The sequence below is a fragment of the Dreissena polymorpha genome, chromosome 11, assembly GCF_020536995.1.
Source record: "Dreissena polymorpha isolate Duluth1 chromosome 11, UMN_Dpol_1.0, whole genome shotgun sequence".
Taxonomy (NCBI): domain Eukaryota; kingdom Metazoa; phylum Mollusca; class Bivalvia; order Myida; family Dreissenidae; genus Dreissena; species Dreissena polymorpha.
The window spans coordinates 14040829-14067483 of NC_068365.1; the positions used below are offsets into that span (position 1 = coordinate 14040829).

The 26655-nt window shown below is 32.4% G+C and overlaps 2 protein-coding genes and 1 long non-coding RNA gene across 16 annotated transcripts in view; all 3 read left to right on the forward strand.

Moving 5' to 3' along the window:
- LOC127849623 (uncharacterized) overlaps positions 1-8997 on the forward strand; it is a 100602-nt gene extending 91605 nt beyond the window's left edge. For 3 of the 4 annotated variants that reach the window (XM_052382359.1, XM_052382360.1, XM_052382363.1), the window contains 7 exons: positions 97-292; positions 2681-2795; positions 5581-5696; positions 6785-6987; positions 7417-7567; positions 8207-8232; positions 8875-8997. In XM_052382359.1, the coding sequence (XP_052238319.1) occupies positions 97-292; positions 2681-2795; positions 5581-5696; positions 6785-6940 (583 nt within the window). In that variant the 3' untranslated portion in view covers positions 6941-6987; positions 7417-7567; positions 8207-8232; positions 8875-8997. Of the gene's footprint in view, positions 1-96; positions 293-2680; positions 2796-5580; positions 5697-6784; positions 6988-7416; positions 7568-8206; positions 8233-8874 lie in introns of those variants that run through there. The other variant, XM_052382362.1, reaches the window with a different exon arrangement.
- A 167-nt stretch (positions 8998-9164) lies between these two features.
- On the forward strand, positions 9165-13780 carry LOC127849627 (uncharacterized). Its single transcript, XR_008034959.1, has 5 exons — positions 9165-9251; positions 10016-10059; positions 10815-10882; positions 11137-11183; positions 13637-13780. It is a non-coding gene; the product is annotated as an uncharacterized LOC127849627 (long non-coding RNA).
- Positions 13781-17574: 3794 nt separating this feature from the next.
- Positions 17575-26655, forward strand: part of LOC127849624 (transient receptor potential cation channel subfamily M member-like 2) — an 80950-nt gene continuing 71869 nt past the window's right edge. For 10 of the 11 annotated variants that reach the window (XM_052382367.1, XM_052382366.1, XM_052382373.1 and 7 more), the window contains exons 1-2: positions 17575-17739; positions 20152-20252. In XM_052382367.1, coding sequence (XP_052238327.1) covers positions 17644-17739; positions 20152-20252 — 197 coding nt within the window. In that variant the 5' untranslated portion in view covers positions 17575-17643. The remainder of the gene's footprint in view (positions 17740-20151; positions 20253-26655) is intronic. The other variant, XM_052382368.1, reaches the window with a different exon arrangement.

Here is a 26655-nt window from a genome sequence, read left to right on the forward strand (position 1 = left end):
CAAGTATATGTTAAATAGCTATTGATTTCGTTTATTGTATTTAAAATTAGGGTACATTTTAGGCGCTTTATATATTTATGTTGACCTGTTTGGTAGGCACTTACTCAACAAAGCTGAACATAATAACAACGACACTTCAAAACGTTCCCTGTCCATGGAGACTTTCCGGTTTAATGCTGACGAAATCAGCAGCACACAGCAGATTGGTAAAGATGACCTGGTGCGTATCTCTAACGACCAGTCGTTGATTGTGGTACTGCAGGACAATAGTGATGATGTAGAAACGACGAAGGTAAATACATATATTGTTTTTAATTTGCTAGCCTAAAACATCCCTTAACAATAAACAGTTTGGGACCTGACTTATTGACAGACATGCGTTCATACTGATTCCTTCGTAGCATGTGGTAAAATCCTGTCTGACTAAATATCCTTATACTTTATAAAAGATAATTTTTAAATTTTGCCATGAATCGTTCCTTATTGACGTTGTACATGTGCAATATTAAGCATCATACAATTACATTTGCATTGAGCATTCCCGTTTCAATTAAAAAAGGTATTAATTTTATTTATAATTTTTTGACGAATATAAACTGCGTTTTATTTCAGCTGTACTAGCATGTATAACAAATCTCTACCGATAATTGGAAATGAAAACTCAGGATACACAATCTTTATATGCACACTTATATGCACATCTGCTCCCACACAATCACAAAAGAAACAACACAAATCGTTAAGGATACCTAACAGTGTATAAGGTTTTCATAATGGTGAAACACGTTTTCGAAATATATCCTTCCCTGTATTCAATTTAAAACAGAACGTTTGAAATTGGTAACCTTATGATGTGAATCATTATTTGTCAATATTTCTTGTCGTGCATCTGCAATAGCCATAGTTTAAACAATTGAAACAACATACTGTTGCATTTAACCTGAATTACGAAAACATCAAATGCAATGTTTAACATGTAGTCGTATGACAATTTGAAATGTCAAACATCTTTTGTTTCTTCTATAAAAATGATGATTTCCGAATACGTTAACATCTGCAGAAGGTTATATACAATTAATACAATTGATTTTCAAATCACCTTTTTACCGAGAATGCATGTGCGTCCCTAAGGATATTGTTAAGAAGGGTAATGCTTCGCAGTTGCACAAACTTCAGCTTGAATAAAACTGTATTATCGAATGAACTTATTTAACCAAGCGCCAAACCGTGAACCACAAAACAACATTAAAGACAAGAGACGCACATACGTTACAAACACACACATTTTAAAACAATTGCTTTTAATTCCATTCAAAGCATTGTTGGTTCAAAACTGTGTGCTAAAATTATCGATTATACAATTTAATATTGATGTCATTTACGCCAATACGACCTTTTGCATTATAATAAATCATACTGTTGTAGTATTCATAAACACTGTTGTTCAAACAAACTGTATGTATACAATATATTTGATATGGTCAAAATTAATATTTAATTCAAATCTGTTCATAATCTTATCACGCATAAAAATAAAATACATTGCACACAGTACTCATACGGACATCTGAAAACATTTGTAATATATACAGGCATTAAACGAACACGCACTTAATCTAATGTCTGATGGTAATATATATATATATATATATATATATATATATATATATATATATATATATATATATATATATTATTCTTTAGTAGGAACCATCGTTTTTAAAGCATAATTTCACGATATTGAGGCTTTATACTGATTCGACTAGACTTTTAAGTTACTTGTTTATGTACGGAAACCACGCGTTGTAAATGAGATAAAAAATCTTTGCAAAAATTATAAGATCTCCGTTGACATTTAGTATTTAACATTTCAGACAGATACAAGATACGTATTGATGCAAAGCATCAAAGGGCGTCGGGAATTTCAGTGTAAAAGGCACTCAATGAAGTAAAATGGAACGATTTTTTTCTACTGTAAATATTAAAATATTGGCCGATTATTTTAATCAAAACAGAAAAGGATACTGGTATAACCATTATCTATGATTTTGTGTTATAACCCCCAAATAACCATTATCTATGATGTTGTGTTATAACCCCAAATAACCATTATCTATGATTTTGTGTTGTAACCCCCAAATATTCCATAGTTCATTTTATTAACATTGGTTTCCTTTTTTTACTGGCATCCGTGTGCAATTTTCATTAATGGAACAGAAGTAGGTGTAGGTTTAAAAAAAATCTGCTTCATCTCACAAAAATGAGCATTGATAGTGTCACCTAAAAAAGTCCATACCAAAGGGTCAATACCACCTGGATAGTAATACGTGTCGCGCTTCGCGCTCTATATGTGGTTCTTAAAAAAAACTCCGAGGGCGATTCATTAATGCAATAATAGAAAAGGCCAACACAAGACACAACCTATTATATTCGTATTCCATATTTTATTAAAATATGAAATATAATACACAGAGAATGCATTTGTTGTATATGTGTTACGGGTTTTGTTGTTTGCGGTTTGCTTTATTACGATTGGCGATGAATAAAAAAAAACATATTTGTTTCTTCTATCTACCTTTTATTGAGTTTACGTATTCTGTTATTTTTGCCTAACAACAAATTATATATACGACCGTCCTAATAGTGCATGTTTATTATGTGTTCCTTTGTTCCTTTGCAGATACTCGGTAAATTTGGGAAAGTGCTGAGCGTGAAAGATGAAAATGCACTCGTGATCAAAGCGTGTGGTCTGACTTTGCACTGCAGTAAAACTTCAGTTGTTAAAGTTTCTCTTAGTAAGTATATTAGCAAAATTCGTCATCCTGTTATTGTTATAGAAGACACACGTACAATTTATCAATCTTTACAAATTAAGTTAACTCTATGTATCAAAATAGTTTCAAATATTAAATATCAATTATAACAATCGATCTGTTAATGGTTTGGTAACCAATGATGTTTTTGTAGGTAAGTCTTGCAAACTTTTTCAGTTTTCCCGTCATTTTTATGAAATTCAAAATGAAAATTGGTATGTAAATACCATTTATATCACGTCAAAGAAACTTGTTACATTCATTATGTCCTTTTTATTACATGTAAAATGTTTTAATAAAAGAAACGCGTATCCGCATTTAAAGAAATGCTCATTGTTATTCCGAAACGCATCTTCTCGTTGCTTTAATGAATATATAAAATATGTAAAAAAGATAAAAGATGCATATCTACTTGGACAGTGATAATTGCATTGTTTAAATCCATTGTGATACGTGCATATATTCAAGGAGACATACCGTTAATATAAACATTAGACTTATAAGGCAAAAAATAGGCAATAGAGCTGTTGTGATACACCAGTATCAAAGTATAACTCTAGAATTTGTCTTGATTATTTTGGTGTCTTCAGTCTTATTGATCGTAATTAGGCCAGTCAAGTATATAATATCTTGATTTCAATTATTGTTTAAAGAATTTATACATCATTAAAAATGGCTTTCCATAAAGCATCTATGTATCAATTTAATAAATGGAATCAATGTAAATTTATCGGAGAACCGATGATATTATGTCTTGAAGTTTTTCGCCTTAAACTATTTATATTTTGTATTGAAACGATATCTACTAAAAAGTACTGTGCAATCGATCATGCGACAAGCAAACTTGTGCAAAGCGTTTACATATTCCATGATACGTCAATGGCTTGTGTTTCTGTTGTAAATAAAACCGATTTTGTTTATTTGCTTATTCTGCCATCTGTTTATTTAAATGATATACCAACTCCAAACGAAATCAAATAAACGACGAATGCAGTATGCACTTAGTATGTATGTACCTTCCATTTATTTGCTTGCGTAGTATTGGTGTCCGTCTGTTCGAATTTTGTTGCCACTATGCACAGTTTATTGGCTCGATAAATATTGATATGTTTTATGTGTGAGTATATGATTTGAGATGCTGCGAAAGTCCGGCTAATTTTTAGATCATTAGCCGATTGTTAGTTTTTTCTAACTTCACAATAGAACTCTGTACTGGATAACTGATAATGTTCTGTCGCGTAGAAACCCTAAACTGTTAATGTCATAATTTATAGTTTTAGTGCATATATAAATGTAATTCGCACCTAAAAAACCATCAACGATCATGATTTTCTGATTTGCATGTACTCGACAATCTTATGCGGCATAACACAATATCTTGCGTATTACTAATATAAAGATTTTCGGTCAAAAGTGCGGCTCTAAATTAATGGTGAAATAATTCGTGCGGCTCTAAATTAATGGTAAAATAATTCCTGTCTTTGACATGCAAAACAAATCCATTGTTCCACTCTTCCTGTTCAATGAATCATTTCTTTAATATTAATACATGTATTATAAAGCATACTCATAGAGTTTAGTCTCACATTTATACATGTAATGTAGAAATGTTTTTGAATCTAATAAACAGCATATCCACGGAAAAGAAATGTTGGTCATTTGAAAATAAAAATATATTATGCTGCAAATGAGACACAATTTTTACGACGTAAGTGGCAGTTTCGTTTAGCGCAAAGGTGTTTTTATTGTAAAACTGGTTGCGAATTAAGTGTTTGCTTTTCTCTGAATATTCAAATTAAACAAAGAAATGGATATCAAAAACAGGGAAATACAATCTTAAAAAGCTAGCATAGTTTGTGTCCCTAAACTGCACAATTAGAATCTGATATAATCATTGCACTGCTCAAATGTAATATGTATTGTGATTGCCACGACAAGGCATGTCTTGAATTACGAGAAGACGGTCGATACATCCTTATAATCAAATAGATAATTATGTTTCTCAAGTTAGACACACTTTAAACGGATAGCTTTCTTCAGAATAAGGCGGGTCGTAAGATCATATATTCAAAACATCTCACGACAATATAAGTTATTATATATCATGTATGCAAATAATATTGTTATTTTCTCTCATTTTTATTTTCCCTGGTTAAACAATTGAAAAAAAATGTTTTGATAACCGATACATGATCCATTTTGTTTAGTCGGATAAAATCAATAGGCGGGAAGGCAACGCATATGAAAATGATCTTATGTTATACATATTAATGATAGGACTTTTCATTTGCGAATTTCAAAAATGCTATATGATTTGTTTATTTAACCAAACACAAATAATGAATTGGTATGAAATCAACAATAATTTGAATATTTAAATGTATTTATACGCATTCCTTATTTGCAACAATTCTCGCACTATTTTAGTAAAATTTTGATAATTTTGACCTTGAACTAATCATGTTGTTTAATGCCTAATAGAAATGAGACACACTTAACACCATGGAGTAATATTTAATTTTAAAGGTTTCTCTAGCAAACTACCAAACATTATCAGATTATATGTGTAGCAAAAACTAATTTAAACAGCCGCGCAAGTCCTGAAAGTAGTTCTAATATATTATCATAAGAGAAATGGGATTAAGTTGTGTAATTTTGGAAATCTATAACACCACACAACGTTAAATGCGTACCACAAACAAGAGTTTGATTACTCGGCTTGTAAAGGTATAACTAAACTTTAAACTGTATAACATTGTTTTTTCAGAGAGATTGACTAACAGGTTAAAACTGTGGTTTGTGGCTAACTGGCCTGAACTTGATGATTTTGGAACTGCTGTTGTGTCAAAACAGTACAAAAAAGTGGGTGAATTACTGAAAAAGGTACGTTAAATATACAAATATACGTTCTGAAAGCTGAACTCCCTTAACTTCTTACTCTCAAACATATAATAGTTTTGAGTCAGGAAAATTTTAATGAAGGTAGTAGCGTCATTTTGTTTAGTTGGGTATAAAGTGTCCTTTTTTAATTATGTAAAGACAGTGATAATCTTACCACTCTATCATTCGAATGTACAATACTAATACTATTTAAAATGCATGTTTACTTGGACAGTTTCTATGTACACATCCACTTCGTCGACTTCTAGTTCGTTTGTCAATCAGGTTATCCTAAATGTCTGTACACGTGTGTGCATTCCTAGTGCCTTAATATTTTAATTCAAAATCTTCACTTTGCTACCGCATTTTTTATGCATAAATTAAACATATCAAAGTTACAAAATCCGAAATATTTTGTTAGATATATATACATGTATCTATATATATCTTAAGAAATCGTTGACATCGTCCGAGTATTTTGTTTTCATCATAATGCAGCGATGCACATGTATGTTAACAAAAGTTAACAAAAGTAGAATATGCATCACAATTTCGTGTCAACTATATGCAAATTATGTGGCAGTTACTGGCTATATATGGGCCATACTCTGTGAAAAGGGTGTTAAATGCATGTGCGTAAAGTGTCGTCACAGATTGGCCTTTGGAGTCCGCGCAAGCTAATCTTAGACGACACTTTCCGCCTTAACCGGATTTGTGCTAAATTGAGACTTTCTTTAAACAAACAATATCATAAAAGCGAAATGTGTCGTCTCTGATTAGCCTATGCGGACTGCGCATGCTTATCTGGGACGACACTTCACGCACATGCAAGTAAGCCCATTTCACAGAGCACGAACCATATATATGCTAATAGGGGAATGACGATTGCTGACGTGTAAAAAGAGTAAACAGTTTAACTGTTTTGCATTAGGCAGTTTGTTGTCGATTTGGTATAAATTCGGAAACAGTCAATGTTTTGTACAATTACCACACATGCGTGCTTCCTTGTCTAACATGTTCCTTATCATTTCACAAATCTTAAATTAAATCAAATGCTATATTTTACACACTTTTTTGTGTTTTATTTCTAGGAATTTAAGTCGCAAGACAGTCCTCTCAGAGGTTACAAACGATATCAAGATACCAAAGGTTCTGAACGCCAGCTCGACCGAAACCACGATCGTTTCATACTAGTGGACGAGACAGTTATTAAAAGTTTTGGTAGCGATATGAAGTTTCGAGCCTGAACTACATAATAAAATAGCATATGAAATGTCTACAGCTAGAGTGAAATGTATGATTCTCCCTTCATGTCGTCCATTTGTTAAAGATTTTAATTGGCATATGTATTTCTTTCAAAATATTCGTTTAAATCAGCGTTTAAAGACACAAGTAATGATTGTAAAATACCGGGATCTATTGTTGTGAAATTAGGTAGCTTAAGTTATAAGTGTTCCCAGTATTTACAATTAACGTTTGTACCATGAGTAACATTGCAAATTATAACCGTTTTACAGCATCATAAAGCCATTTGCAAATTGACAAACGAAAATAATGATAATGATAATAACACAAATGAAGAAAGTACAATGAGAACGAGTTTTTACATTATTGACTTAAACTCATTTAAAAGAAAGGTTAATCAACCTTAATATTAAATGTATGTGCACATTTTTAACTTGTGTATAAACTCATGTAAATATCCAATTAAATCTGTGTTAAGATCACATGGAGCCAATGATGAACGAGTCCCCGAATGGCCAGACGTTACAAACAAACGAGTCGACCCATAAGAAAACAAACAAGTTAGAGGCGCAATTGAACCAGGATGCGTCTACTGTGGATACCGATTGAAACTATTAAGAATAATAAAGGTGACTACATATTAGTCTTTACAAATAAACATTTTTAAACAATCAATAATCAATGTCTCAAAACAGGAAAATGATCCTAGTTCGTTCATCGATGGTCCGTTTGTTGCACATAGAATATAGATAGCAATTTTTATCCGCTAGTCTTTCATTTAGGGCAAATGATCGATTCCATTTACAATACAATACATACAATTCGACATTTAACGAAAACACATGTTTATGAACATAAACCATATAGCATTTTAATGCAAAATAGAAAGCTTTTGAATTTAAATAATAGTTTGACTCCAAAACTATGTAATTATAAAATGTTTTAGAGAACATTGCACCATTAAAACAGAATTACAACGGTTGGAGGTGCGATCAAATGAATTAAGTTCAGTATTAGGTCAATCCTTTTTTATTAACAATAAAACATAATTGAAAATGCCCCCATTCCAACGATTCATTCCATTGGGAATAAATATTTGAATATGGATGCGGGTAGTAAGTGCCTTCCATTTTACTCTCTTCATCGCTTTCATAACCTAGCATTATATAGTTGAAATCAGTTCCTTAAATGCACTTTAGAAAGAGGTAGATTAATATTAATAAATTCCTTCGGTTAACAACTGCTACATTGTATTCACACCACAATAGCTGAAACAGATTTGCCTTGACCATAGGTATGTTTTATATTATCGGCAATCAGACTTTTGGAGCATGTCATGGAACCCTAGCTTCTGGCTGAAGTCTTCGCTATAGTGCCGTGTGATCTCATGCTTATTTTATTGTTTCTCGTGTGTATGCGTTTCGCCACGCCTTTTTTTATTATGTCTTTTGCCGGGTCTAAATATGGTAAGCCGAATTTTATATATGCCTATGGTACACAAAACTGCATTTTGTTGCTAACCGCCAAACGCTGTTCATGGCAGTTTACAAATTCTGTGCTAGAAAAGTATTAACTATATAATAACACACATATATTGTATTGTCTACAATTGTTCGACCTTGTTAAACTTACTTTGGCGCATAACGTTGATCAACAAAAACAATTGAAGAAGAGAAACCACATAACGTTAAGCAATTGGTGCTACAATACAAATAAGCTTTAATATATTCGTAAATATTAATACTCGTTCTTAAAAAATGCATTCTAATCATAGTGAGTCTAGCTAACGTTTTGATACGTTGATGTATATAATTGGCATTATAACTTGAAATAATGATGCAAAAAAATATATTCTCTTAATATCAAGTATATGTAATGTTAAAAAAACAACAAGATATTTAAAAACTAATATTGCAAAACAAGTTTCTCTTGACAGCTTCAGATTCTTCGTACAAAATACCAGTCATCAACATTGCTGCAAACTGTAGTGAAGAGACTTTGGCGTTAGTTAAACGAGTAGCAGAAAATTACACTACCACGCTGATTGTGAACTTTTCAGATCGGTAAACTCCGTAGTCGATACATGCATATATATCCCGTATTGAAATGAAACGCGTTCCATGTGGCCATTAAGAGTTAATGCTCGTTGCATACTGCTGTAACTTAAATGATGTATATTAAGGGCGGATGATGTCGTTGATATTGCCGAATTATTCAAAGAAGAGACAGTACGTAAAGAACGATGGTCGTTAATACGCCCAGACAACATTGCTGAGGGAACTGCAACAGCACAAGTGTGTCATGATGCAACAGGTATAATACACCAGATGTTAATTGAAGACGTTTACAATATTTAATAATGAAATAGTTTTGCAACAGTAATCCCATATCTCTAATACAATTTTTAAACGTATTATCGAATAGTGTCTTAAGAACGTATAAACAAAAAAATGTAAAAGAATCCTTTCTACGAAATGATCTATGTTATAAAGACTAATTCGTGTGTTTTTGCGTGATCCTGTGGCATGTGCGAGTGTGTGAATTTGAAGGATGCTTAAAAACTTGTATACGTTAGATTTTATGTGGAGAGCATATTTTTTATATGCAAGCATGATTAAAATAATTTAAATTGGTATATTATATTAAATTTTGTTTAGCGGTGATGTCGAAAAACATCTAATGTTCCTTAAACTTGGAGTGTGCTCCATGTGTTAAAAACAAACGGTTATGTAACAAGTTATGATTAAACTCGACACATTTTTTGGAATGCCCACAAGTTTTTCTTTATACCTCGTATTTCTATTAAATGTTACTATTCTGTAACATAACATTTTGTATAAAATGTATATAAGCCCACAGTTTATATCGGTCTTAACTGAGCATCTAGGCATTTACTAAAAACTTATCGTAAATCTATTTCCTATTTATACTTAAACATTATCACGAATCGTAAATATTCAGTAATGAATTAAATGCATTGGAACATCTACCGTTTACCTTATTATATAAACTTATTTGTGTTTATTAAATCTTAAAGGCATAAGTATATTAAAAAGTGTTTTTGTCTTGAATTTCAGCAAGAGAGGCATGGACTTCAAAGTATCTCACTGAAACTCCTACGGTTTGTAAATTAACATGGTTTGATAATGCAGAGAGTGAGTAATTATACATAATCAATATGTTTTGTACACCATTTTATAATAAAAAGCAAATTTATCACCGCTCTGCCAGTTCGTCAATGTATATATGGGTATGCCTGTTAAGAATAACGAGGACACATAGTGCATGCCTGTAGTACTATCCATTGACAAAACACGTTGGTATTCACTGGAGATGCGATAGGTTTAGGTCAGTTGTAATTTACCCGATTGTAGTTTCAATACAAACCACTCTAAAGCCGAGTATATACTGTCATAACAGTACTTAACTTATGCATCCTTAGATGTTAAATAGTACTTTGCTTTTCACAAGTATGTCTGTCGGCCAAAGGTAAAGCTGTTGTTTATAGACCATTCCGTTTTATGCAAGATACGCTAAGAATGATATGACCTTCCCTCCTACAAATTGGTATAGTGATGGATACTTTGGAGGAAATAAAGATTAACATTGATTTTTTTATAGCATCATGTTTAATGGCTATGTCATATAGGGTTGGTATTTTGTTATCAATCTCCTTACGCTAGTAAGAGAGCGTTTTGACCAATATCATGCAAATTGATGTGATAGTAATTTGCGAAGAAAGGAAGATTCCTGCAGATCTTATATCACCAGGCTAAATGTCAATATCAAATTGGCTTGAAAGATGCAAGCCATGTCTGCATGTCTGCATACTTTCTAAAAAAAGTTTGACCTTCATTCACGTTATTTTGTATGCAGATCAACTGGTAGGACTGAACGAAATAATATCAAAAATAAATATTAGGATCATCGTCATGAACGTTCAGGTATATACGCTCATATTGGCTGAATAAGGTATTACATCATTGTACTATCAAAGTTAAATTATAAACAATGTCTTTTTCTTGTCAAAAACAACTTTATAAAAATTAAATTACTGGTTTTACTCAGTGAAGATGAGTAAAATTATGTACACTAAAGGAGTAACGTGTTTGCCTAATTTTGCTTGGTACGCTATATTGTAATATCATAATTATTGAGATTGAGAGTGGGTGTTCTACATTTAAATATATGGTTGTAGTTTCAATCGGCGCAAAATGTTCTTCTTCCATGGCTTAACGAAATACGGTAAGTTTTTTTTCTAATACACTCGCCCAACAAACGTGTTGGAAGACTTACTTGGACGAGTTTGAAACTGGTCGTTTGCGAGATCCAAATTAACAATAACATTGAAGAAGTAAGACGCTTTAAACTCACTATTCAAAACCATAATTATATTTTGGTGTTTCTCTTAATTATCAGTATTTATATAGATGATGTAGTTTATATAATTTAATTGTATTTCAACAAGGATGAAACCATATTCGAAATTATATACAATGTTAGATTTTTAACTTATCATTTGCATTCTATTCGGATGTAATATCATGCATGGAAAATCATCGCAATTATGCAAAATAATATTTTTGAAACGTACAAATTATTTTTAAAGCTATAATCTTCTTGTATTTTAGCTCACATGTGCACTTAATGTTCAGGGTTGCGTTGTTTTGTGCGTCTTTCGTCGTTGTTCGTCCCTCGCCCGTCGTCCGTAAACTTTTAGTTAAAACGACATCTCTTCATTAAATGCTTGGCGGGTTTTAACCAGACCGCACAGTAATTATCTTTATTTATATTGCTTTTAAAGTTGTGCAAATTTTTGTGCGCTGCTTAAATAGGGCAGAGGAGATTAAAAATAAAAAAAATAACTTTAAAATTGAAATATTATTGTTAGGAGATTTATACTTCGTTTGTAACATCTCATAGTGATTCTCTGCAATATTTGATCAATTGATGTTTCTCGTATCAAAACGTCCAAGCGTAAGGGTATATTATCAATACACACTTTTCTTTTATACCTAATGATAAAATATGACATTTCTGCAGTGAAATAACAGCAGTGAAAATAAACTAATTGTTATTTTCACCGGTGAAAATAACAAATTTTCGGAAGTCCTATTTCTATTTTTAGATTAATATAAAAAATGATATATATATTTTCTATGATCACGAATGAATTAAAATCGACATTCCACCGAATCTAACTGGCAACAAATTTTCTTTTTATTTAATGCTTTTTCACCGTTATTTACACTGTAAAAGAGTTTAACTGGGGAATTTCTGGTATAATGATATAATTTCGTCACACTAATGACGTCATTTTGTGTTTTGAAATGTATTGAGGCACGCCACGAGAGAAAAGGTAGCTTTTCAGCGAAAGGGAACAGCTGTTAATTTTTTTCTTGAAAAAGGGGCATAACAAAAATGTGTTCATGTCAGTGTAAGATCGTTTGTTATTTCAGGAGTGATCATAGAAAATATATTTTCACGAGTGGCGTTTTCTATGATCACGATTATATATATATCCTATATATATTGTCAATGTTCAATCAGATAGTAATCAGGTACAACGGTAACTAAAACATGAGTAAAACCATGGAGTCTTAATTGGGCTCACCTCATGAGTCTCATGATTAACATAGACTTATTTATTTTTATTTAAAAAAATATGGCAAAAAGCACGTATTATGTAAATTCTGTTTGTAATGCATTTTACGCAAAAAGTAAATCAAATAACTTATATAAACAAAACGATATATTTCATAAAAACAAATTAGCAAAACGTCAAAAAAATGATACAACCAAATGTGGTATCGAACTCGTGATTTTGTAGGCATACACAGAAATAACAGTATACCTTGATTTAACTGGCTGCGCAAGAATACTCGTTAAAAAACATGAACAACATATTCACATATAGAATGCGCACTATTTTATGATGTCAAAACCTTAAAATGGCCACTATTATAAAAAATTTATCTCAAAATGCATAACTATGTTCTTATTGTATATATAGCGACATAAAGCTATTTTTATATCCCATTATTATTTTTGCTAAAGGAAGATTTTTTAAAGAAGTTACCCATTCTAAACGATATAATCCCTTAAAATAACTCCAAAAATGTCTCTGAAACCACAAGTTCCATAGCTTTAATGTGTAGTACGTAACATCATATAATGATCCCGCAACAAGTTTGGTCAGATGAAGCATCTGTGTTAACAACAAAGTGTTTCATTATTTATTCACAAAAATCACAGCTGTGATATTTGTTATGCTTCATCGGAAAGTGGTCCTCTACAATCTTTGCTTATATCATACCACCTGGGTTAACACTTACCAGACTTGTGTCGCATTATTACATTTGTTGTGAAGATGTATATACTCAAATTATATTTAAACAACTATCTTGTGTTAAAAATAGGTCTGAAAGATGATATATTTTGCTTTAAACTCATAAAGTGGTCTTGTTTAAATCATGCCAAAATGGTGAAAATTGCCCTGCAATTAAGGATGACATGTTTCATTTCACTTGTATAGCATGATAACTTAAAGAACATCTCTTAAACCACAATACGTACATCTTTAGTATATTATATCTGATTGTGGCCATTGACAAACACTGTAGACGTTAATGCTACAACGTCCAAAAATTACCACGCCTTTTACATAGGGGTAATCGTGTTCTCTTGTTTTTATATAGAAACCCGACGATGGCTACTACTCATTCTTCTCTCGAAAAATTGCCAAGGCCGTGCGGAAGGGTGATATCGAATTTATAAAACAAATTCAAAAACTCGATAGCAACTTTTTGAACATGTTTTTAATAGAGAAGAGGGACTACGACAAATTGAGCAAATCGGTGAGTCGAACAGGAACGATATTTTGAAACGTTAATCTCGTTGGACTTTTAAGGTATTAGCACTCTAATGGGACATGTTGATTTTCACTTCTTTCTTCGCATATTTCTTAGTGTTGTGGTATTCTGCATTGATCATTAAAGTTTAAATACAATTCACTGTTCAATAATTTTTTTTTGACATTTTCAGTTTTTAAAATTTTTTTCTCCATTTTTTTCTGAACCATGTATTTACAAAATTCACTCTCCTCAATCCAAATATTTAACAAACAACACCTTTTCAGTATGTATTAATAGATAAATGCATAATATATACAAATATGATAGTTTATAACATGTGAGAAAAGGGATAAAGAAAATATAAACAAACACGTGATGTCATCATCCTTCGGAAAACGAGAAAAATTGCAATCTCTAGTCACGAGTCTTTTTTTTAAATATATTGTCAAAAAAATGGCAAAAGGAAATTAAAATCTTCGAACATAGAAATCATCTACAATGTATGCTTAAATGAAAAATAAAGAAACAAATGGGGGTCACCAGTGAAAGTTCCTGCTTTACAATCAAGGGTACCCCACTTTTCCAGAAACGCCATACTGAATTCGAGATTTTTATATGTGAGCATAAAGATGAGCTAAATGTTCAAAAAAGATTATTAATAGAAAAAAATAGAGGAAAGGCCTATAAAAAAAAACTCATAAACATATTAACATACATACATCTCATATATTATGTGTGACATGGAACCTAATCAGTGCAGTAAGATTTGCTAACCTAGTTTGAAAATGAACGTAACATGCGTTCTTCTATAAATAAGACTTGAAAATGTTACAGGGCACTAAGAACATTAATAATTAAGTAACAAGGCACATTTAATCACTCAATCATACACGTTTAAAGGAAAATAGATTTATCAATTTATCAATGAGTAGTGATACTAGTGATAACATTAAACTTATTATGACAAACAAAACAAATACATGACTGTTATGGTAGTTTTTTGACGAACTTCGACAGGTTGGAAGAAGTGTCTCCAAAAGACGCTTGGCATTGGTGACCCTGGACTGACCGTCAGAGTTATTCATTATGAAAATGTTCTTGAGACCATCACGTTCAAAGATCATTTTAAGATGCATAAGATTGAGTCCAGAGCCAGCTATAATATTTATGTTGTTGCAGCATACACATGACTGTAAACAAGAACACTCAGTGACTTGTAAAACAAAATGTATTTGAACATTGTCGAATGTTCGGCATTTGTAAGCATCAGAAATGTCTTAAACTTGCAGGTTAAAGACGGAGGGCTATTGGAGCGTTATAAAGAACAGGTAGTGTATTTAATAAAATACATTGAATTTATATGAATTGTCTCACATTGTAATGCCTTAATTATTGTTAAAATGTAAGATACGGTACTAAGTTAATCTTTTATTTGATATATCATCAATTTATTATAAATTACATGTGGTATGCTACACAGTAAAAATAAGTTAGTGTTGATATTACTTAATAGGTACTACTGTGACTCGTAAAATCGTTAAAAGTTAATGAAAACACGCTCGGTATGTCTGTATTTACGCGAACATTGACAAAAACAGGGTCAAAAGCTGTGGGACATTGAAATAGGTTTTTGAATAAAAATAAATGCGGGCCGCATAAGTAAAAAGGGTAAGTCATACAATTTGAAGGGGGTCCGCTTTTTCTAAATCCCTATATTTACTTGCTAAGGTTACAAAAATAAGTGGAAGCAGTCCAATAAATGATTCCTGCGATATCTCAAAAATGACTTAGGCTAGGTTTATGCAACTTAGCATGTGGATAGAGGGACGTAAAAAAAATATTTACGTGATTTAAGATATTTCTTCATAATAAAATTGTGGTTGTCATGGATATAGAAATAAATGGCAACTGTCCGAAACATCTAGATTTTGCGAACACTCCCGACAACAATTGTGGTTTCTTTGGTTACAGAAATAAGTGACGGCAATGCTGGGAATATGCTCGTTATTTCAGTGTTTTCGTTAGAAAAAAAATGTATTCGCTATGGTTAAGTAAAAATGGCCAACCGACAATCTGGATCCTTCTAAACACAACTTAAAAAAAACGCAAAAGCCCCTAAGCACGCAAAATCAACACAAATTTTGTACGAGATTTCAAAAAATAAAATTCACCCATAAAAAATCAATGTTCCTTAAAGCAACGCTAGATAGCAATAGCCAAAACATAAATGCTATATGAGGTATGGTTACATAGATTTAAAGAGATACAAAATGCTTGTTTTTATTCATTTTTTTCTGGCACAATCTATTCTATTTAAATTTCCCGCAACGATATATATTCATACGACACACGAACACTAACTTAGTACATGAACATGTGTTGAATATATTGCCGCGCAAAAAAGAGCATTTTGTATCTTGTTAAATCTATGTTACCATACCACATCTAGCGTTGAAAGTTTGGCTATTGCTTTAAGGAATACTGATTTTTTTATGGGGTTACTTTCTTTTACGAAGTATTTGGCGAAATATTTGCAGATTTTGAGTATACATGTTACTTTAAGCTTTCTCCGACAACATTATTCCGGTAGGGGACTGCTTTATTTGTCTGTTAAATTCCTGGCTGATAAGGCGAAGGAAAACCAATGATAATAAACACGTTTAAGTTTGAAAAATACTCTCGATAAAATATGTCGTATAATGGTACCTAACCTAGTGATTCTGTTTGTATTTCAGTTAAATAGCAAACCACCAAGTGAGGTATGTCTCCATTATTAATATGTTGACATTTTCTATTTATTTATTTATTTTGGCTTTCTGAAGCTTTAGTACCAACGGGCATGTTTTTAACTAAAATTGTATGTTACCCTTCAATTTATATTAACCGTATATACGTAAACTTTTCAAGGTCGCGGATGACACAAATGACAAAAATAACGTCTTTTTTCTTTCCGAATTATACCTACACGTTCATAAATGTTATTTTTAGGATATGTGTTTGATTTTAAAAATCATCAGACTACTTACCACACGCCCAGTGTATGGCAACCGCGACGTAGGTAAGTTACTTCAACAGCTATGCAGTATTTATGTTATTATAATATTCAGACGAATGCTGTTCTCAATAACGTAATACAAGCAAGAACAACGTGTTTTATATGGGATGCCAATATGCCTTACCCTAATTATTTGTCAACCCCAAAATTTACAGCCTCGAAATGCTGCATACTTACCAACATTTATAATAATTAATATGTTCAAATATGGGATTTCGTTCCTCTCAACCAAGAATATATTAATGAGCATAAGTAAACGTGAAAACTTGTATGATGTAATATATTAACACTTTTGGTTATTGAAAACTATCAAGATGAGTATCTGCAATTCACTCATAATTCATTAGATGAAACTTACGGTCTATCAATACGATTCCTTTTATACACAGCAGAACACACGTGTAAGTTATACATCCTGTAATTATCGTGTATGTCTGTCCGTCGGTCGGTAAGAATACATTAGTGTACGACAAATTAACACTTAAGACACAAGCTTCAAACGTATGACATTTTCGGATTTACGTTAGATGAAGGGTTATTTCATTTCCAAAAGTTTCAATTTTGTATACATAAGTTACTGAGTTAATGTGTGAAACTTCGCATCACACTTTTTTTGAAAGTCAAAAACGTGTGTGCTTTTTAATAAAAATAAAATACACTTATAAAAACATAACTTATTTTATGTTTAATATTTAGTGATACACAATTAATGACATATATTTAGATTTAAAATGATCATTGGAACATCGGCTATTGGAAATGTTCTCCCAACCATTCAATAGAAGTACTGAAGGAGATGGGAACATCATTACCCTTTTGGAATTACATGTTGCTGTGGGCATTGGTCCTGGAACAACAAGAGGTCGCAAAATTGTGCTTGCAGAAAGTTGAGGTATACTAAGTTGCCTATTTTCTTTTCAAATAAAATGTACTTTATTTTCTTCTTGTGGAAATTTAATTAATGCAACCTCAATTTCACTTACTTGTCTTGGTACATTGATACCCATTATTGACAATGCTAACGTTTATACCTTTTAAACTCATGTTTCTGAATTCGATTAGTTTAGCATTCAAACGAACAAGGGTTCTGATTCATTGAATCGTGAAACCGCGGGCTCGGATTCAATACATGGCAAAGTACGATCCAATGCTAGAGCAATATTGCTCGACAATATTTACCTGACAATCGTGAACGCAATTAGAATAAACCATAATCGTGGATTGTTTCCTGTATTTTCATTTCGATTTGTGTCGTTCACTTTTTGTAAGAGTGTAAAATGAGACCACAACAAAATGAATAATGAGGAACGCATCAATCTATTAAGGCAGTTTACCGGACATAACCTCTCGTATTAATGTGCGATGTCGGCTGATGCAGGCATGTATCGTAGCGTCTATTCGACTTTATAAGGCTAAATTCGGAAATAGTTCTGCTTACTTTGTTTTATCATTAATTCACCACTAACCGTAAAGAATTTAACAGTTCAAGATTACAGGTTTACATAGTGTTTTATTGATCACTGGCATTTTAAAAGGTGGAACCATAATACCGGTATCTGAAGTATGAGCAAAAAGCTGACGTTATGATTAGTAACCTTTGAACTGCGTAAATTCTGAATTCTTATTTTATTCTCATAACGTAAGAACGTTACGTCTATACAATTATTAACTGATCTTAACACGCCCTATACGTTCATTAATTAGTATTATATCAAGACAATTAAGACAACCTCCCTGTAAAAAAAATTGGTTTTACGCATTAATCGTATTAACAATTTACGGTTGCAATGGGCTTTTCTAATAACAGAATTAGCGTTGAAATGTGTACATATACAATTGTAATTATCCATTGAATAAGATTCTTAGTGTCATTCTCATTGTTTTCATTGCATAATTGTGTTAAACTAAATTGAGATACAGTTGCATATTTGCGTATGTCGACATGCAAATGTAATAGGGGACAACAAAACTACATTTTCATATAAATCAACAACATAATTTTATGGATGACAATCGAAATGTATGTAATTAAGTCATGCATAAAAACATTGTTTAGTTTTCCTTTTCAGGAATACATTTATGTATATAGTTACAATGGTATAATGATTGAAACATGACACAACAATACTAGTTGTTCGATACAGGCCTTCAATCGGATTCTAAATCACATATAATTTAATCCGAATTGTACACAAAACAAAAAAAAATTCGATATTACGCATGCGTTTCGCTGCATTAAATGCGTATGGCATTTATATCAATTTTATAACTATCTTTCCCGCGCATGCGTCCAGTTTCCCTGTGAAAACGTTGTCAAATAATTGCTTATAAAATCGCGAGCGATGTATTTAATTAGTTCTAATGATTTGATAAATTTTGACGTATTTGTCTAAGATGAAATAAGCGAATACACAAACTTACTTACACTTATTACGAATTTTAAAGTGTTCGCCATTTTTTTCGAATTAAATCGTGGAATATATTATGATGGTTTCTGCTTTAGGTACGCTTTGTCTCCCTCATGAATTTTAAAATGCGCAGAGCGATGCGCAATGTAGTACAATGGTAAATGTGTGTGCAATGTGTGTTAAACGCAACTTTCTATTTAATAATTGTATACTTTTAATTTAAATAAATAAAAATAATAATATGAATAATAATATACATAATAATATGAATAATAATATTAATTTTAAAAAATACAAGCAGATGAAGAATTTTTAGGACGATGTACGTATCGTGACCATTTAACATGTTGGTCGTATTCATATTTATTTCGCTGGCATGTTAACGTCAAACATTTTAACAATATAACGCCGAGTTTCGAAAATAAATATTGTTTCTTGTTAATATATAAAAACATTGATCCACATTTCAATAACACGCTTCTTGTACTTTTCAAACTTGATTTATAATACACAGTAAACTTAAAATTAAAGAAGAAAATCGTTGTCATGGTTCCAGACCTACGACGAAACAAAACAAAAACCTTTATAAACATTATAACATACCATCCGTATCAAGAACATGTGTCTGCTATTATTATGGACTCAACACATAAACCCAAATAAATTTCGTTTGAATAAAATACACTACCTGCCTGTTTAAGAATTTGAAAAGTGTGGCGGATGTAGTCACTTTTATAATAATATATTTCGGCTTTTATACCACTTACACATGTCTTTATTTTGTATGCAAATACAACGAAAATGTACAAAACTGCCGAAAAATGCACACTCAACCTTTTTTTATATGTGAACAGTTTTGCTTTAATATCAATATTTTTTACTTGTTTGACTTACAGCGTGCAACAGCGATGACGTTGATTGCATCCGATTTCTATGCTGACTTGAGTAAGAAATGGAAGAACATTTCGAGGGAAGACGAAATGCAAAAGTATATGGTGTAAGATTATTTTTTCCTCATTAAAGTTATCAACGAATTCATTTATGCATTCTGTCTCTTTAATAGCATCTCATTTTTATAAAGTAATATGTACTAATAACAGCATTTTGTCTAAATGAGATAACGCAAAATGGGTTAATAACACGAAAATACATATCACTACGGTGACTCTCTTTTGAAGATGTCTAATCGTTCCACTCGGCCGTACATATCTGTCTCCAGAGGTAAAAAAGATTAAAAACGTAAAAACTAAAAAAATCTCATATTCAGGGCGCATAGCTTTCTATATGGTATCTAGCATTTCAAAAATATTTCCAACTCAAGTAATACAGCTCAGAACAATACTACTTTTTAGTATTATCATATATTATAGTATAGTTTATAGTATAATCATATAGTAGACCTCTTATAAAGCGGTTCAGTATGTTCAAATCTTGTTTTTTCGGTCAGTGTTCTCAAATCTGGGGTGATGAAATGTTGTATTAAGGCTTAAAAAGCTTTATAATTTAATCAAGCTAATCAAGTCTAATCCTTTACGACCACAAGGCCTTAAAATTCGATACACGTGTTATTTGAATTTTGAAGTTCCTCTATCAAGATTGTTCAATTTATGTCATTTGACGCAAAACTGACCACACCCAAGGATTGTTATCATTTATGAAGATTTATATGTTTACTGCACTAAATCAACGAGGTAATAAGGTGTAACATTTTTCATGCAAAATCATATGCTAACTATACTATAATGTTCCGGTTCATAAAAACGTGAGGGTAATGTTATGAGCTTTCCGCGGGGCGAATTATTGTTTAATTATACAATAAAATAAGCTTCTGTACAACAAAAATACCCATGTCTTCATAATTCTATATGAAATCGGATAGCTTCGCTCTACAAAGTCTGTTCTTATCGTGCACGCGCATGTATTAACCCTGGTCATTACCCAGAAGTAACATTTTAAATAAATACGTTATTGGCAATATTGCTCTATACCTTTTTGTTTTTGCTGCTTCCTTTCCTTAAATTGATGTCCTCCTTATTGCGTTCGGATCACCGTACTTAGTTTTACATATAATATATTCAGTTCGTCCAAGCTTCTTGTTAATGCGTTCCCTTACAATATCATATTTAAACTGCAGAGGCAACCAGGGCACACAGGAAAAACTGCGAGTAATTCAATATCTAAAAGATACATATTGTAACATATTCTGTGGTCAAGATACGCATTTGTGTCGATCAATATACATGTATTTACTCAGAATGGGGCGGAATGTTAAATGGGTTATGGCTGAAATTTGCTTACAAAGAATCTTGCGTACAAAATACAAAACGCTTATTATGATGACAAAGGAAACTTTGTCATCAAACCGCAGCCATTAAGCTAGGATTTACTATTTTTCTTTAATCACAAATTTAAGTGTCAAATCCGATCTATGTTTAAAATTTACTAATTTTACCATGACAAATGTCGACTGACGCATAATAATAATCTATAAGTTGATTTCAAGCACTTGAACACTATAATGAATAAAATAACAAAACAAAACAACAATTTATAGTCCCCGTTTACTATTTTGATCACATGTCTGAAATAAAAAGTCAAGACTTACAAATCATGATCGCCGGTCAACTTTTTCTCGATACTTAAAATATGGAAATAATGGGCAATACAGTTACTTTAAGAAGAATTTGCCTAACAACCGCCAACTTAAACTTAAAATACAGTTTCACAGATGAAAATAATAAACATTTAATATTGTAAAAGCAGAACTAAAAACAATATATGATAAACAATTCAAAGCGTCCGTTATTGGGTCGAGAACTAAATGGGTTCAAAATGGGGCCAGAGGCCAGCGGGGCTTATGTCATGGTCCTGTGTCCGTCGTGCGTGCGTGCGTTAACTTTTTCTTTAAACATCTTCTTCTCCTAAACTACTGGTCCAATTCTGATAGAATTTCTCAGGAATGTTCCTAGGGTGACCCTCTTCCAAATTTGTTCAAATTATGCTCCTGAGGTCAAATTTGACCCGGCCCCGGGGGGTCAAAAATTGAAAATTTGCTTATATAAGGCCTATTTTGTGAAAACTTCAAAAATCTTCTTGTCCATAACCATTGGGCCTAGGGCTACCAAATTTGGTATGTAGTGACATCGTATAGTCCTCTACCAAGTTTCTTCAAATTATGCCCCTGGGGTCAAATTTGACCCTGTCCCGGGGGGTAAAAAAATTGACAATGTTCTTATATAAGGCCTATTTTGTGAAAACTTGAACAATCTACTTGTCCATAACCATTGGGCCTAGGGCTACCAAATTTGGTATGTAGTTACATCTAATAATCCTCTACCAAGTTTCTTCAAATTATGCCCCTGGGGTCAATTTTACCCTGCCCCGGTGGGTCAAAAAATTGAAAATTTGCTAATATAAGGCCTTTTTTGTGAAAACTTTAGAAATCTTCTTGTCCGTAACCATAGGGCCTAGGGCTACCAAATTTGGTATGTAGTGACATCTTATAGTGCTCTACCAAGTTTGTTCAAATTATGCCCCTGGGGTCAAATTTGACCCTGCCCTGGGGGTCAAAAAATTGAAAAAAATTTGCTTATATAAGGCCTATTTTGTGAAAACTTGAAAAATCCTCTCGTCCATAACCATTGGGCCTAGGGCTACCAAATTTAGTATGTAGTGACATCTTATAGTCCTCGACCAAGTTTCTTCAAATTATGCCCCTGGGGTCAAATTTGACCCTGCCCCGGTGGGTCAAAAAATTGAAAATTTGCTTATATAAGGCCTGTTTTGTGCAAACTTTAAAAATCTTCTTGTCCATAACCGTATGGCATAGGGCTACCAAATTTAGTATGTAATGACATATAATAGTTCTCTACCAAGTTTATTCAAATTAAGCCCCTGGGATAAAATTTGATCGTTCCCCAGGGGTCACAAAATTGAACATATGCTTATATTGGGCCCATTTTGTGCAAACTTTAAAAATCTTCTTGTCCATAACTTTTGGGCTTATTTCTACCAAATTCGGTATGTAGTGACATCTAATAGGTCTCTACTTAGTTTGTTCAAATTATTCCCCTGGGGACAAATTTGACCCTGCCCCCGGGGTCACAAAAATGAACATATGCTTAAATAAGGCCTATTTTGTGCAAACTTTAAAAATCTTCTTGTTCATAATTATAGAGCCTAGGGCTAATAAATTTGGTATGTAGTGATATCTAATAGTCCTCTACCAAATTTGTTCATGACTCGCAGATGACCCCCTATTTATTTTCAGGTCACTAGGTCAAAGGTCAAGGTCACGGTGACCCGAAATAGTAAAATGGTTTCCGGATGATAACTCAAGAACGCTTATGCCTAGGATCATGAAACTTCATAGGTATATTGATCATGACTCGCAGATGACCCCTATTGATTTTTAGGTCACTAGGTCAAAGGTCAAGGTCACAGTGACCCGTAATAGTAAAATGGTTTCTGGATTATAACTCAAGAACGCTTATGCCTAGGATCATGAAACTTCATAGGTACATTGATCATGACTCGCAGATTACCCCTATTGATTTTCAGGTCAAAAGTCAAGGTCACGGTGACTCAACTTAGAAAAATGGTTTCCGGATGATAACTCAAGAAGGCTTACGCCTACGATCATGATACTTAATATGTACATTGATCATGACTCGTAGATGACCCCTATTGACGTTCAGGTCACTAGGTCAAAGGTCAAGGTCACGGTTACTTTACACAGTAAAATGGTTTCCGGATGATAACTCAACAAAGCTGATACGCCTAGGATCATGAAACTTCATAGGTACATTGATCATGACTCGCAGATGACCCCTATTAATTTTTAGGTCACTATGTCAAAGGTCAAGGTCACAGTGCTAAATAACGTATTCACACAATGGCTGCCACTACAACTGACAGCCCATATGGTGGGCATGCATGTTTTTCAATCAGCCCTTGTTATATTTTGAGATGATGCTTTACAAAGAAAGATGCTTCTATTGTATTTGTTATAAATGTGTGAAAGGCTCTTAAGAAGGAACCAGAGATTATTAAACCTTTACCAAACACTAACAGGATTTTACAGGTTTGTAGCTTACGACTTTATAAATAATTGTGATAAAAGGAAAAATTGCTCAAGATGAGCAATTTCTCCTTTTATCACAATTATTTCTACCCTACCTGATCATTTCCTTCAGATTCCATTACAATTTAATTGTCGTTTGCAACCTCTTTCAAATTGGGAAAGTCCAAAATGTGTCGTTTGGTAAAGGGTTAAGGCATTTGGCTCATATGGGTCTTGTGAATCTGTTTCAAATCAAATGCATAGATTTGATCTTCAGCATCTAAAAATATGTGAAATAGAAAGAACGACAATATCTTTTGGAGAGATAAATGTACCTACGTTATAAGCAAAGGACCTGTGCAACAATTCCCGGGCTTTTTAGTCTGTTTAGTTAACACGATAGTAACTTTTTCCATATATAAAAATGCTCACCCTTCCAACTTTAAGCGCCCAATGGGACGAGGGATAGAAAGAGAAAGTCACATGCTTGAGTACATTTCAACCCATGCGCATTGCCCGTTTTTTTCGCATAAAAAACGAAAAAATACAATACAGGGAGCAATACAGGGCCATCATGGCCCTCTTGTTTAAAAACACCATGAAAAGTACAATAATACGACAAACATATGATCAACTTAATTAATAAACACGGACCTTGTATTAGATAACCAATCTGATATTTCAAACGGAATTGCCTTACTCAACAGAAATCTACATCATCCTAAAAGTGTTAACGTTTACGATGTATATTTAAATAGTTATGTAAATGACATAGAATTACTCAAACGTTCAAGTGAACGATTAAAAAGTTTAGAAAGTTAAATTGCATTAAAAGAGGTTTCTATTGTTTTTATAAAATAAACATGTAAAAGTCAATGTTAATCCGGTTTAACAACGACTTTTATGGCATTTTTTGTCAAAATTAGGCATCTTAGTTTGCATTGCTGTATATCACGCTTTTATAAGTGGAAATGTATCCGTAACTCAAACACAAGGTATTATTACTTGCATTCCGAAATGTATAAAACTGTTTTGTTGGAGAACTCGCGGCAAATAAATTTATTAAACACTTTATAAAAAAACTTTTCTATGGATGAGTTTAAACAGTTTGAAATTATACATGATCAATTAATAATCATTTACCAAACTGGATTTATCAATGCTAGGTTCATAGGAGAGAATACCAGACTCCTCAACGATATACGTAATTACACAGATGTAAATGATACTCCGTGTCTGCTGTGGCTAATAGATATTGAAAAAGGCGTTTGACTGTTTGTCATCGAATTTGTTACTCCGACTCCATCATGGTTTAATTTTGGTCCGGAAAAATAATTCAATGGCTTAATGTATTGTATTGACCGGAGTATCGGCGGTCACGCAATATGGGGTTGATCTGATTATTTTTCAAAACAACGTGGATGCAGACAAGGAGATCCGCTAAGTTGCTACATTTTCACACATTGCTCTGAAATATTGTCAATCAAACTAAAGTCTCAAGGAAATTAAACTCCATGGCTTAGATTTCAAATTGCCACCATTTGCTATTGACACCTCTTTACATCTGGATGGCTCTGCATCATCTCTTCATGACGCCTTCGCTGTCTTGTCCCATTTTTCACATTTCTCAGGGTTAAAGTTTAACTTCGACAAAGCGAAAGTAGTCTGGATAATTAAACTCACTAAGCTCAGATGGAAACTAAAATGTAACCAATAAACATGTTTAAATTTAAAAAAAATAAGAACTAAATCATGTTGATAAAAAGTTAAAATAAAGGCCTTATATAAACATGGTCTATAAGGATTGTCACACGTTAAAAAAATCAAATTAGTAAAAGTTTAGCATTAACGGTGTTAAATCATCTCTAGGTTTCCGTTACAATTCTACCTTATAATCTTTAAGCGGATATCAATACAAAAAATAATTATTTGGGGAATGGTAATTCATGAATCAGCACAATTTTGTTACATATATAGAGCGCGATTAAAATGTTATTGATCTGTTTCTTTTGTCAGTGTTCTTAAGTGTTCATTTCTCAGTAGAATCAATACTGGGAATCGAAAATGCATACACATTGCTCATCTATTGATTGATTTTCAAAACGTATACAATCATGCTAGTGGCTTTCTCAAAAACTCAAGTAACACGATGCAAAAGAAATTTCAGAATGAAATATAAAATCACGTGTTGAACTTAGTAGTGAAGAATCCACTATTCTCAAACAAGACATAACAATTTTAAACAAAAGTGTATATTTTAAATCATGGTTTCAAAAATGCGTGCATTTTGGGAACGTTTAACCATTTACAGTTTAGTGACTTTCGCCACTTAAGGTAG